The sequence below is a fragment of the Anarhichas minor genome, unplaced genomic scaffold (assembly GCF_050575085.1).
Source record: "Anarhichas minor isolate MPS153535 unplaced genomic scaffold, ASM5057508v1 ptg000051l, whole genome shotgun sequence".
NCBI classification, from domain to species: Eukaryota; Metazoa; Chordata; class Actinopteri; order Perciformes; family Anarhichadidae; genus Anarhichas; species Anarhichas minor.
Window position 1 is genome coordinate 4271423 of NW_027466497.1, and position 15100 is coordinate 4286522.

Genomic DNA, 15100 nt, shown 5'->3' on the forward strand with positions numbered 1-15100 from the left:
ATAAACACTATGAATTGTATTTGGTATATAAGAAGAGGACGTAGTCACCATCACACATTGGTTTGTGGTTTTTGGAGCTCGAGTACGGCATTTCGGCCGTCGCCATCTTGGTTCTTTGCAACCAGACGCGAGTACAAACCGAACTCTGACTGAGACATTCTTATTTCATGTGGCTAACTTCTCCTACCCATGCTCGTGTTGTTTTTAGTATAGAAGTTAGTTTACCCGCTGTATCACCTGGCTATCTTGCGTTTGTCATTGGGGTGCAACATGGCCGCCATTTTGGGGTCGACCTCCGCCAGTCGTTTGTGTAACTCGGCTCCTCCCAGTTTCTCCAGCTCCAACTTCCTGTTTGCAGCCTCATCTCCTCCGTCCACTGGCTCCTCGATCTCCTGCTGCAGCGAAACACATTATATTCAGCCTCACTTTTTTTAAAAGAAAGACGAAAAGCGGCCCACGTCATTAACGTTTTTTCTCTCATTGTGGTCACTTTGTGGGCATCTATTGGGTTTTTCTTTACCTTAAATTTGAGCCGTTTATATATCTACATAGGGAGCAGGTCCTCTTCACGGAGCCGGCCGCCATGTTTCTACAGTAGCCCAGAATGGACAAATCAAAACACGGCTCTAGAGAGGGCCACCGTAGATCTCCTACACACAAAGTTTCAGTTGATTTCAATCTGCATCCTTACCGCTAGATGCCACCAAATCCTAAACACTGGCCCTTTAAGGTATTCAAATGTTTTTTAATACAACATCACAAAGCAACTTCAGTGGGTGAAGAAAAATGAGAAATGAAAACATGAATGTGATAAACGGTGTCAGAGAGACGTGAGAGAATGAAGAGAGGTGTATTTGAGTTGGACTCACCGCTGTGTTCAGCAGGACTCTCCACAGCAGAGACTCAATGTAATAGTTTGTTCCTCCAACAACAACCGGCAGTTTGTTTCTGCTGTGCATGTCATCAATGTTTGGAGGGCGTTAAGGAGGAAACTGATCTGGGCACATGTCATGTACACGGATCCCACGGTGGTTTCACCTGTCGCTAACTCCAACAGTCTTTACATGAATGCACCACAATTAAAACCCACTTTGAAATGAGCTGCTCTATGCTGAATTGCATACAACTCCTCTGGCTATCAATGTTAACTGCACATTTTCAACTGCTTGTAAAAGGTATGTTAGAATCCTAATGAGACAGAAAATTGAGTCCTAATTTTTCGACCCTATTTCAGGCATCAAACCTAAAACACATTCAAAAAACAACAACATTGACATTCGAGACGAGAGAACCGGAAGTGCAGTCCGGCTTTTGGACTCGTTCCTGCGGCTCTCTATGAAGAACACTGCAGCAGCAGTATTAAGATCAGTGCATTGACACTTCTTCTTCTTCTTCTTCTTCTTCAGCATTTACAGTAGCTGAGTGCAGCGTGGCTGATATGACGATACACTCTTAAAGGAGGCCGTCGGACCAATACATTGAGTCAATTACAGCTTAATCAATTAGGTGAGTCATTGGTAAGTTGACTTACAAAAATAGCTCTATTGCTCTTTAGCTATTTTGATATTTGATTATTAAAGTGATTTTTGGCTCAGATGTCTTTGAGTTGAGAACTTTCTTTTTGAGAAACTATCCTATATTTCACAAAAAAAAAGCAAAGACTTTGTGATTTGTGATACTATACTTTATGAATAGAACTTTGACTTCACTTGACTGGGGAAAAGGAGAAAAACAAAGAATATAAAATTGTGTTTGTTGTCCTCTCTGAACCCATGTACCCTCATCCTAGCATCATATTTAACTACTGACATAGCTATAAAGGCTTCAATTGGGTGCTTATGAATAATTTGGTATTTAAAAAGCACTAATTAAAAAAGAAACAAAACAATTATATGAAGTGAGGCTCAAATTGAGTGATAACAGTCTTGAAACATTGTAGTGATTCAATAAAGCACCAGTAAGAGATGACTAAGAGATGACTAAGAGATGACTCAGCTGGTAGGATGATTATTAACGAAGGGTTAATCATCTCATGACCCCTCTGATCTATCTGAGGCGGGAAAATCACCATCTCACCACAGTAAACTGAATAGATTTGGGTTTAGAACTGTTGTCCGGACAAAGACGTCAACATGGGCGACTGGAAGGTTTTGGTGTTCATTTTTCATAAAACAATAATTAATAATTGATGATTAATTAGTATGGAAAATAATCATTAGTTGATACTCAGAAAATCCATACCAGCAAAGAGTTTGGTTCACCTCCTAAATCAACACAGAACTACCAATAATGTAATTTGAAAAGACCTTCCTGCTCACACACACACACAGACAGCCGGCCACACCTTAGTTCCCTTACTCTCCCCTTTTCTGTCGCATCTGCTCTCATCCTGCACCTTTCCTTCCCCGTCCTCCTTCCTCGCCCACCTCCTCCACTCAGAGATAATCAAATAACCCCTCAAACAAGGTAAACGCTCATCAGCCATCATCACTCACCTCCTCCCTCTCTCTCTCTACACACACACGCACACACACAGAGAGAGAGAGGGCTGCATCACTGTGCTTGCAGAGGCAACGGAGCAGGAGATGGGGGGGGGAAGAGAGAGAGAGAGAGAGAGAGAGAGAGAGAGAGAGAGGATGATCGCTGACAAGCGGCGAGGAAAATCCGAGGGAGGGAAAACAGAAAGAGGGCTGCAAGATTGAGAGCAATAAAGCAGGAACAGAGGAGAGGGTTAGATGGAGGGAGTTTATGTGAATGGCATGTTGAGTCAAGGATTGATAGCTGATGATGCGTCATTAGGTCCTGCGTCTTTGAACTCCTCAAGCTTGTCAGCCTTCTCCAACTACCCCCCCCCCCCCCCCCCCCCCTGCTCTACAGTTTAAAAATCCTCCACGTCGCGTCTCTTTCCCACTAATCTGTATTCATCTCTTTCCATTGCTCCCTCTTCCCACCAGCGAGCTCGCGCTGCACTGAGCCTATTCTTGGAGCTACCGCAGCCCCTCACCGCACTGGTGAGCGTGTGTGTGTGTGCACGAGAAGTGTGTGTGTGTGTGTGTGTGTCTTCCTAGATCTATTAATACTGCCTCTAGTTATCGCCTCCTCTCTCCACATCTGTGTGACGGCCGGTGTCTGCGGGAGGGTGTGACTGCCCAAAGTGTGTGTGTTCCTATACAGATATCCTCTCTCTGTCTCTCTTCTCATTTTCAGAGCAACATCTGCAGCGAGACACGCCGACAAAACGAGGACATGGCAGATCGTCTTCTGCGCACACGCACACACACCTCTGGACCAATTAGTAAAAGTCAAATTGACTGAATTCCACTTAATAATGTGGGAGGGGAGACGCGACAGGGGGTGAGAGGTGCTCCAGGAAATCATGCATTGCAATATTGCATTTCACATGTTTCCAGGCAAAGGATATTAGAGCCAGGGCTTTGTTCCTGAAGTCCACCACCGTGTAGCTGCTGACCAACGGGTCCACAAAGCTGATCATGTGATGTCTGCACTGGGCGCGCTCCTCAGCCGTCACCTTATTGGTGATGATGTCGAGGCCCTGGTACACCTGAAGGGGATGAGAAAAAAGAACCACAAAAACACGATGAAGTGAATGAGAATCATGGAAAATCAATGCTTTTATATGCAGGTTTCATTTCTATCACGTAGGAATATAGACGGATGAGCAAACGATATTACTTGTAACCGCATTCACATGAAATTCTCAATATCAATGCACTCTTAGGACGTTTTTTCGTCCTCGAAAGCATGAATCCCTGGCTAACACTGAAAAATAAATAGAGTCCATAAAACAAATTGGGCAGGAGATTGAAATCCCTGCCAGCAGTAGGGTGTGTGTGTGTGTGTGTGTGTTTATCAATGTCAGAAGCTGGTTGTTATGGAGGAAGGAATGAGGAGCGTTGTTTGTCGTCCGTGTGAAATGGCTCCGACCGTCACACCTCCTCTGTCCATTTTTATCATCACCCAGAGAGGAGGGCTCCCTCGTGGAATTGAACAGCTAGGTGTCGTATACAGTAATCAAGATTCACACACACACACACACACACTTTTAAAGTATGTCTAACTCTTTTTCTGTCCTTCAAAAGTATTGTTTTTACTACGCCATATAAGGGCCATTGTAGGTTAGGAAAATAATAAATACAAAGTCAGGGGGAAGAAAATGTCTGCGATTAAAGACTTAAATTAAGAGGAAGAAAATGTGGATAATCGCTTAGATTTACGTGGCAAATTTACAAGAAAAAAGAAAGACACGTTTTCGAGAATATAAAGTCATGAATTTATGAGAAAAAGGCGAGTAGAGTGTAAAACCGTGGTAATGCTAGCACGTTTTCTTCGATTAACATAAATAAAAGACACAGGAGGAGATGTATGGCAGTGTCAGTCCAACTGTCAACGGATGTGTTCAAAACACTTTGATGTAATCATGCAGGTGCAACAATATTCTGACTGCTAAGACACAAAACTTATTTGTATTGATTTTGCAGTTTTACGACACCAATAATCAGGATGTAGATGGCAAAACATCAACATCTCCAGTGACCCCGCCCCCTGCACAGCATCTGTGTGTAGTGTGTGTGTGTGTGTGTGTGTGTGTGTGTGTGGCTCATAAAGTGGTGAATCAGCCTGAAGTTGCCGGGAAAACTTTATGAGTCAAAAACTTCACAAACAATTTGACCAGCAGGCTGAAACCTCTGGTTGGATTCAGTCTTGAATTGAGTAAAAGCGTAGTGAAGCGGTCTATTGTTCAGAGTAGGAAAATACAGCCTTTGATTATAAGCAGTCGCCTTTTGGGTTTGAAGAACAGCTCCAAATGAACACACAAGTATTATTTTTTTCACAGCTTGAAAGAATGAAGTCAGTCTCGACTGTAACTCATGATTTCCCTTCGTGAAAATTTCTCCCACAGCGACAAGGACGCCACGGACGGACCCAGTTCTGACCCGGAGCAAAGCTTAGCCTCACCCGCCCGGGAGCCAACATTAACACCACGCTGCTGGAGAACCAGGCCCCAATGATGCTGGGCCCACTGGAGGGAAGGGAGGCACGGGAGAACCAGAACCAGGACTGAGCCGGGCAGACTGTCAGACCTCTGCAGTAAGTTGAGAGGTTTTGTAAAGGGACGCTGGTGCTCTGAAACATTACCGCCTCTGTCCACAGGGACAGCATTAAAGTTCCTCTTAGCAGCTTTAATATTAGGACTAATTAGCAGTGTTTTCAATCAACTCATGGAGCCAACAGTAGCTAATTAGACTAACATTAATTAACTACAACTGATTTAATCTGCCAGCAACAGTTGCAGTTTTTGCCAGCAAAATGGACAGCTGCTGCTAAAGTGGAGAGAGCTGCTACAGCCTCTCTGTCTGAGAAGACGTAAAATTACTAAGAATTCAATCGGTAATTTTGTCATCTTTATCACTGTAAACTGCATATTTGGATGTTTGTGTTTTTATCATTTTCATCAGCTGTTTAAGTTTTAAGTTATTCATTTGGGCCAGACAGTGGCAATACACAAGTTAGTGTGAAATGTCTTTTCTAAACATATTTGAGTGTAATTTCCTTTCCTGTCAGCTGTGCTGTGTTCACACTACAAGCAACAAAAGCAACAAAGCTACATTGTCGGAGAGTTGCCATTTAAGTGTTGCCCAAGCACTTCTTGGCGTAGTTATGTCGTTAAATAGCACGGAGAACCGGCTAAGAGAATGCTGAAAGATGGAGCGGGACAGGGTGAAACAAAAACATATGATTGGTTCACGCGTCACCGCGTCATTGGAGCGCAGAAAAAATAGTTAGTGTCGCCCGTAGTGTGAAAACACAGCACGAGGCAGAACGTGCGTAATCGTGAAGAAGATGAAGTATTGTATTCTGCGAGGTGTGCCCACATCCTCCTAACTTTGTTACCGAGCATCTTCCAGTCGTCTAAATCGTAGATGTCAGTTTATCCCAACGTGCATGCAATGGGGGATCACTACAGCAGTGCGGGTTATTGATCAGACCCTTGGTGAAAGTGTGTGCGGGTGGGTTGCGTGTACTTCACCAGTAAGGAAGGGCAGAACAACCCAGCCGGATAAATTATTCACGACGCCTCTGCACGACACCACTGTCAGCCATGGGAGGGGGGGAGGGAAGGGGGGGTGCATGGATGGATGGACAGATGAAGGAGATGGAGATCAAATGAAGGCTCGAAAGAGTCTTTTTTGGAAAGGATTGTTTTTCTTTAAAAAACAGCAGCAGAGGAGGAGACAGAAGAGCGCTGTGTGCTTGTTGGAGAGGACAGGATGCTCCCTGACAAATTTGCACACATTATCCACAAACCGCCCCTCTCCTGCCTTCGCAGCGCTCTCTTCCTCTCCTCACACAGATTGTACAGTGAAGACAGGATGACAGGCAGCAGAACGATGGTGAGAAAAAGGCAGATAGAGATGCTCTCGGAGACAGAGAGAGGTTGGCATCTGATTCATGTGTGTGTGAGAGAGAGAGTTAGTGAGTAAGAGTCATGTGTGTCTCATTTTGAGCCACAAACCTCCCAACTTAACACACTTCCTCACATGACGACAAGAAGACAAAAGCTCTCTTTAAAAACACACACGCGCTCTTTTTTTCGTCCATCTTGACTCAAAAAGTTTAGATTCTGTGGAGACTCCATCTGCTGAAGAAGACCATGTGATGTGACTGAGAGCTATAAAACGGCTACCGAAGTACAGGAACTTTCGGGTTGAGGTTTGCAGGGACGACGGACGCAGCCGATTGGTCGAAAACACACAGAGCGCCGCTGCCTCCACTTGTGTGGCGCTTCATTCATGAAACAAGGAAGAACTCTGGTACTGATCGGTTTAGGACCGTGTTAGGACGAGGGGAGAGCCTTTTTCTTTTTTTTGTTAACACTTAAAAGGAAAGTCAGGCTTTGCGCTCGGCTTCCCGATTCATCTTTAAAAAGACAGAGAGAAAGAGAGAGCAGTAGAAGAGAGAGAGACAGCGCAACGGTGCTGTAAAGACAGAAAAATGTTATTTTCTGATTGTTTTATGGCAGTTAAACAAATAAATACCCATCAAACGCTCAGCAGATCATTTACTGTGGAGACAGTTTCATTTCAGTCTTCCCACATGGATCAGTAGTCAACACTTCCTTGAAAAGTAGACCCGGGATTAACATTACCAGGAACTTTTCGGCGTTAACGCGGCTAAAACAAACCTTTTCTTCCAACTCTCCTCCTCTCATCTCCATCCTTTCTTAAAACACTTTGGCTCCTCGATGTGCATTTATGCGTTCTTGCGCGAGAGCTTTGCATAAACAAGATTTTGATTTTAATTTCGCTTTAACGAGGACAAGGAGACCCGAGAGTGAGAGCAGGCAGAGGAAGACCGTGGAGGGTGAATCAGAAAAATGAAAAGAGCCACTTGAGCGGAAGATATGAGGAGAAAAATGCTTTGAGGGGGGAGCTGCAAATGAGAGGGGAAATGAGGAAGACTTGTAGTCGAGGCGGTGGAAACGAACTACAAATTGCAGTGGTGTTGAAGCTCAGTCATAAAGGAACCAAAGCTAAAAAACAACATAGCTAATCGTGTTTACACATGTCCTCTGGAGGAAAATAAAAGAATGAATGACTTATTGACAAAATGTGTGCCGAGTTTCAGCTGATGCTGGTCATGTTTCACTAAACTAAACTAGAAAATCCACATAATTTCTAAGAGGTTGTCGGATATTTTAACTGGAAAGAGACGAAACAATTGATCGACTGTTAAACTGTGGGTTTTTTTTTTTCATAAATGTTCCGATCTTATCGTGTGGTGTCATTTCATTATCAATGAAAAATACTCAAGGAAGTGTAAGGAGTGTTTTCTGAGAAGAAGAAATGTTTCAGCGATGCGCTTTTCTCGGTCAGCTTTTCTAATTCCATACGTCATAACTCACGGCCATAAACTTCAATGGAAAGCCAGTATAGTGTGGGTTCAGCTGTCTTCTCCTTCCTGTCTCGCTTTAAATGGACGTGAATGGATGTGACCATGTGGCCTTGTGTAAGGGAGAATGTGTGTGTGTGTGTGTGTGTGTGTGTGTGTGTGTGCGTGAGACAATGAGCTCAGTGTTCGTGCTCTGCAGAGCCTGCAGCCGGCCTGCCTGGCCAACCTTACGCCCTGCACGAGACAGCTGTTCCTCTGCAACATAAATAAGGAGAGAGGGGGGGGGGGGGGGGGGGGGGGGGGGCATGGCCAAATGAAAGAACGAGGGCAAGAGAGACAGAGAGGGGTGAGGAAAAAAATAAAGAGAGAGAGGGAGAGACAGAGAGAGAGAGCGAAAACTCATGGTGACACGAAATAAAATAAGATTCAGAGAAAGCCAAAAGCAGATCAAGGGGATAAAACAGATATGTCAGAGTAGTGTTAGACCAATATTTCATATATTTGCAAAAATGACCAGAGATTTCTGACTGAAGATGACCACAACAGACCATACAACAGACCATGTAAAAGATCTGAAACGTTATCCTCCTTCTGTATAATTATTTATGGGTGCCACATGCAGACACTGAGCAGACCGAGTATCGGCAAGATGTCACTGATCCACGCACAGTTTTCTCTTCCGCTGCTCGTTCATTTTCTTGCCGAGAGTTAGCCGAGAAGATGGATACCATACATCTCATATCTGGCCGTTAGACATTAAGCTACCTCGAGCAGACGGTTAGCTTAGCTTAGCACAAAGACTGGAAGCAGGGTTTATCCCAGAAAGGGCTGAGCAACACTCTGATGAGTGGCTTTGTGACTAAAATCAGAATAGCTGGTCCACCTTAAAAGGTCAGTCCACCTTATAAATCAATGCAACCTCTATTACCGCAAGCTGTTAGCTCCATTGTTTAGCCAATCAGGACTGTTCACAATGTAGCATTAACAAGGTGCACGTGTGAGTGTTTAACCACAGGTGTGTAGTACGAGTTTGCACACGTGCAGTAGCGATCGCACAGTATGATACGACGTCGGGATATTGGATCGGTGCATAGGACCGCGTATTCACCGATACCAGATCCAGGCTTTTAGGCTGTATCAGGTATCGGGTCAACTACAATTATTATTTATTTTGCATTAAAATGTTGAAAGGTTTGATCAAAAACAACTACAGTCGCCCAGAGAAGAAGACACTTGGTCCATATTCTGACCCCTGGACGCTTTACACGTCCAAACACCAAACTGTAAGCTGCATTGCTTTGTTTCTACCCTTCCCTCTGAATCTTTTTCTCAATTACACTCACCACAGAATACCTATCCGCCTATTTTTCTTTTTTTTCGCCCCTTCTATCCTTCCCCCTCAAGGCACTATCCTTCAACAATTTATCCCTCCATCTTCCTCTCCTCTCTCTGTGGGGAATGGCCCAGTAATGCCAGACTAATAAATCATTCATGGCGTTGTTCCTCCCCTCCTCCTCCTCCTCCTCCTGTTCCTCGTCCTCTTCCTCTTCCTCCATCCTTCCATCCTCCATCCTCCTCTCCGCTTTACTGTAGCGGCGGTGACCGCACCGCCACACCCGCAGATGGCATATTAACACACACACACACACACACAAACACAACAAAAATAAGAGTTAATCAACCCTCGTTTTTGGCTCGCTCCCACACAGGCTTAGATTACTTAAAAAAGATGCATCATAAATCGGATGTGGGAGGCACAGCAGCGCCTGAGTTACAATGCAAACAGATACGTCAAAGCCCAGACAGGTCAGAGCCACACCAGACAGATAGAGAGACACCGGGAGGAGGGAGAGAGAGATGGAGAGACATGCATATAAAGAGAGAGAGAGAGATGGAGGAGGAGGGATGACTGTGAGCGAATTAGAGGGATGTAACACATAGCTGCACAGTATTTGAGTGTGGGATGTGTTTAATACGTCGATAAGCAGTTGGTGTTGGTGCATAACAACCTCTGGCCAATAATAAGCCTAACCTTTGAATACCCCCCAGCGGTCAAATCAGTCGGCTACATCACCATCACATTTCCAAATTTACGACTTAAAGGCAAATCAGCCCCTTTGTAGTTTTACAAGAAGACCTCCTTCACTCCGCTTCTATGGGACCGTTGAGGGTCAAGATGACACATGACAGGTTCCCTGCTGAGTCGGCCAATTTCTCACATCCAACACAAAACCACGAGCCTTACAAATTGTCTGCTTTTGTCGCAATCTCTCCGCTGCTCGTCACTCCTTCTTTCATAAACGCAAAAAAAGCAAGAAAGAAAAGGGGGGTCACCGACCACCAATGCATCCAGCCGTCCCACCAGCTAAAGTAACGGAGCATACGTGTGCATGACCTCCTAAAGTAACGGAGCATACCTGTGCATGACCTCCTAAAGTAACGGAGCATACGTGTGCATGACCTCCTAAAGTAACGGAGCATACGTGTGCATGACCTCCTAAAGTAACGGAGCATACGTGTGCATGACCTCCTAAAGTAACGGAGCATACGTGTGCATGACCTCCTAAAGTAACGGAGCATACCTGTGCATGACCTCCTAAAGTAACGGAGCATACCTGTGCATGACCTCCTAAAGTAACGGAGCATACCTGTGCATGACCTCCTAAAGTAACGGAGCATACCTGTGCATGACCTCCTAAAGTAACGGAGCATACGTGTGCATGACCTGCTAAAGTAACGGAGCATACGTGTGCATGACCTCCTAAAGTAACGGAGCATACGTGTGCATGACCTCCTAAAGTAACGGAGCATACGTGTGCATGACCTGCTAAAGTAACGGAGCATACGTGTGCATGACCTCCTAAAGTAACGGAGCATACGTGTGCATGACCTGCTAAAGTAACGGAGCATACGTGTGCATGACCTGCTAAATCGCCCTTTAGGACCTCGGACGGCCCTTTCGTGTGACACGCCCACACATAACTCAAATGCACCCTCTTTTTACTCCCTGCTGTGAAACAACTCTTTTCGGGGCAACAATGTGCTATTAGTTAACGCACTGAACAGGTGACAGTGAGTCGGAATGAGAAATCTGTGCACAGACTTTTGTTTGGAGGGAGGAAACGTGAATAATTCAAATCTTTCATCAAGTATTAACAAAATCAAGCTGGTGGTTTTCTGTGACTTAGCCAGTTTATTCATATTCTGAGTAGACAGAATGATTAGATTAATTTCCTACTTTTAGCTGCTTTCAATTAATTTCTCTGTTCAATGAAAACAAAGTTAACGGACGCTTGAAACTTAGAAGCAGACAGTTTTTAAAACCTGCCGGTGCGTTCAAAGGCTCCTGAGAAGCTAAAATATCTGAGACTCAAGTGCTGAAATGAATCTGAATATATATTCAAATTTGTCAAGATTGTGTCATTACAAAGTGCAAGAACCAGAAGACAAGACGATGACTAGAAACATGAACGGTCTCCAATATGTTTAAAATGAACTCCTCGGTACGTTCCACTGATGAAATGTGCAGCAGGGCTTAAACACGGCTGCGTTTGAACGACGATCGCAGCGAACTGGTCTAACGTTTCAGTCCGAGCTCTCCTCACATGAATCACCTCTGAAGTGCGCTCACTCTGTCCGCTTACCGTCCGCGTCAAATGTTTCTCATTACCAACAATGCTTTGCAAAGTGGCCGAACACAGATATATCTATATAGATATATATAGATATATCTCTCTCTCTCTCTCTCTCTCTCTCTCTCTCTCTCTCTTATATATGAGGTGACACGTGATTACCATCAAACGTCCATTACAGCCCATCAAAAGCATGATTCAGACAATTTAAATCCTTCAATTTATGCATGAATCAGTGCAACTTGTGACCTAGATGTAGTATTATTATATTTATTTACATACAGTTGTCAAGTTGTCCACTATGGCTGCAGAAGTTGCATAGTCATTCATCCTAAACTTTTCCACACATATGCCCGAACTCTTTCCCACAGTCCTACACTTATAATACTTTTTTGTCAAGTATTTAACTCACACATTAAACAGAAGCAGACTTTACCACGCGGTTATTTCATATAGACTTTTTATTCATTGAATAACCAGAAAACATATTGTGATATATCAAGATATACAAGTTGCCTCTATTGTGATAGAACATTTTGGCCCGGCGCTCCTATTCACGCACACATTTTCCCATAATTCCAACTTCTCGGCAGTGAGAAAACGGTGACGTTTTTTTAGCTGGAAGCCTGTGAAGGGACCCCCCCCCCCCCCTCCTCTACTGGGCCCTGGACCCCCACTTTGGGAACCATGGGTTTACACTACTTGCCAGTGCCTCATTCACCGACAGTACAGCTGAGCTCTTGTGTGTGTGCCATAGATAGCATGTTCATTTAATGAGTGAATAATATCCCCCTGCATGTCCAATGAACTGTGGGCTGAGGGCATGGGTCGGGGGGAGGGGGGGGGGGGGGTGATAACACAATAGGAGTGTTAGGGAGTGTGGGAACCGATTCTCCACCGGGACAATAGACCACTTCCCAGTGGCCACAGCGTGCCCATTCACTATCAGCTGCAGGGCCGGCGTAGCACGGCGCTGAATAATATGCACCAGCTCAGCACAATGCTGCTTTCTCCCAAACAAGACCAGACTGTTTCCTCTCCCAAAGACAACACAGGCCAGCTCTCGCCTACACACAGCCCCATTCTCACATGAGCAGTCTCTTTCCACGTCTGCGTGTGTCTCTCTCTCTCTCTCTCTCTCTCTCTCTCTCTCTTTCTCCCTCGCTGTCACACACACCAACTGGAGGGCGGCAACAAGGCCGGGGATTGTGGCGATGGGCCGGGGCTGCCGTGCCGTAAAGTAGGCCACCGTTTCTCTCCACCAGGGCTGCTGCTGCTGCTGCCGGTCGCTCAGATATTCTGGGCTGAAATGTTATTAGTGTAGCCCAGTTTACCCAGTACCAGTTGACTGCTGGAAGAGGCACCCTCAGGGACACACACACACACACTCAAGGACAACGCACACCAAGAGGTGGGAAGGAGGGGGGAAGCAAGATGGTGCTGAAACAGGAGCAAGGTGATGAGAGACGTGACCTCGATGTGATGAATTCTGCATAAAGTGGAGTTACCGTGTGTGTGTGTGTGTGTGTGTGTGCGTCCACTCTGGTGTGACCCAGACTCAAACCTGTGCCCAACCTTTTTCTTGTGTGCGCGCCCTCTGGTTGCTGCAGCAACAGAGCCTGAGAACCAAAAGAGAGAGGGGCGGGGCTAAAGGGAGAAGGCGGAGCTAAGAGGAGCAAGCCTGAGAGTGCGTTGACACACACACACAGACACACACAGATACACACACACCAGAGGATGAAGTGAGGATGTCTCACTGCTTATCATATAAAACTTATAAACTACTTCCTGTTATATATGCTTATTATATATTATTTTTTACTGCAATAAAAGACAGAACCAATAAATATCTTTACAACATATCAATGTTACAATATATATATATATATATATATATATATGTCATCACTGATCTCCATTCATTTTTACTTTGCTTTGATTAGCCCAGAGCTATGCTGCTATATTAGAGTATCTAAACAAAGACCTACGTCTAAAAACATAGTGTATATTTAATGATTACGCATTTATCCACCTGGCCAAGTGCAATGTATTTGAAAGTTGCCAAAAGAGATAAGTTTATATCCTCTATTAAATAACAATAACTGTATTTCATGTCGCTAACACTGATACCTGCAGACACAAGACACCTGATTCCCTTCGTTTTAAGAGAATATTTGCATTCAGTTATTGATCAATAAACTTTGTCGTGACTACTACTGTCTGGCTTGTACAGTATCGTACATTTTATTCTTATTTCTCACGCTTCTTATTTAAGTTATCTATGCTACCATCCTTTCTATTGCTGCGGTGACATTTCAGTTTGAAGTATGTTTCTTGCGTGGCGATGTCTCACCAAACTATCAGTAACAGTAATGTTGTTTACATGGCTCACTGCCTCACTGAACTTTAATAAAAACATGCTCCTTCTCATCAATGTGGACACCACAACGCTGCATCCTGAGATCACGTGACCACGCATGTCACCAGAAGGCCGACACATGTGGAGCTGCATCTGTTGTCAAAGTTTAACATGTCTTCACATGAGACCAAGATGTGTAAGATAGGACAGAAGAGAAGAGAATATTCATCATAATGTTGTCTATTGTCTGTGTGTTCTGCACGACTTAAAGAAGGACATGACGTAATGCGTTTAAACCGGACACACAGACTGCGTGTTTTTAAGAGGCTGTGACACGTGTCTCGGTGCCTCCAGCTGCTGCGGTCTAACGTTGGGTAACAGTTATTGCAGACCTTTTAATGTTGGTCGCATTATAGTGACACAGTCTGTTAGCAGTTTAGCTGATAAGCTAACAGACTAGCTATCTCGTGGCTGCCATGACAAGGACTCCCGTCTCCCTTACCTGCATGGAGTCGGCGCTGATTATCTCTCCCAAAAGCCGTCTGCCGATCTCGATCGCCAGCTTGGACTTCCCGGTGCCCGTAGCTCCCAAAATCACCACCAAGGACGGGACCATCGCTCTCCTAAAAAAGGCTGCACCACACTGCACGCTAACAGCAGCGGACGCCGCCATGATGCCGCTTTTCCTCAGGCGCTCCCCCAGCTGACTGCTGACGCGCATGCGCAGAGGGCGCAAGAGATGAGAGGGTGGGCTCCGTTACTAGGCAACAGGCAGCCGTTACTGTGGCAACATCGATTGATGGGGGGGAATAACGCGCTGGGTCTCTCATCTTATGAGACTAAATAGATGTAAATCAAACTCTGATTGGTTTGCAGCTTTATTTATTTATTTATATATTTTATTTATAGATATATATGTATAGTATATTTTTTATTTATTAATTTATATATATATACATATATTATATATATTTGATTTATTAATTTATATATATATAATTTATTAATTATTTAATAAGGTGTCAGAGCTGACTCATCTCTACAGCTGCAGTAGTGAAGTACTCAGATTGTCTGATTGTCTTTATATAAAATGACTTTTAGTTTGAAGGATTACAGCATCGTTATAATTGTTTCTATGGAAACTGCTGGAGCTCTGCAGCAGTGAGCATAGATGCTTGTTGCCATGGCGAAAAATGCC

General features: G+C 44.5%; 1 protein-coding gene across 6 annotated transcripts in view; it reads right to left on the bottom strand.

The window, feature by feature from the left end:
• Positions 1 to 14590, bottom strand: part of trit1 (tRNA isopentenyltransferase 1) — a 31925-nt gene extending 17335 nt beyond the window's left edge. For 5 of the 6 annotated variants that reach the window (XM_076112905.1, XM_076112904.1, XM_076112908.1 and 2 more), the window contains exons 1-4: positions 14405 to 14590; positions 3420 to 3562; positions 870 to 966; positions 238 to 395 (exon numbers count right to left, since the gene is read on the bottom strand). In XM_076112905.1, the coding sequence (XP_075969020.1) occupies positions 238 to 395; positions 870 to 966; positions 3420 to 3562; positions 14405 to 14575 (569 nt within the window). In that variant the 5' untranslated portion in view covers positions 14576 to 14590. The remainder of the gene's footprint in view (positions 1 to 237; positions 396 to 869; positions 967 to 3419; positions 3563 to 14404) is intronic. The other variant, XM_076112906.1, reaches the window with a different exon arrangement.
• Between the last annotated feature and the right edge of the window lie 510 nt (positions 14591 to 15100).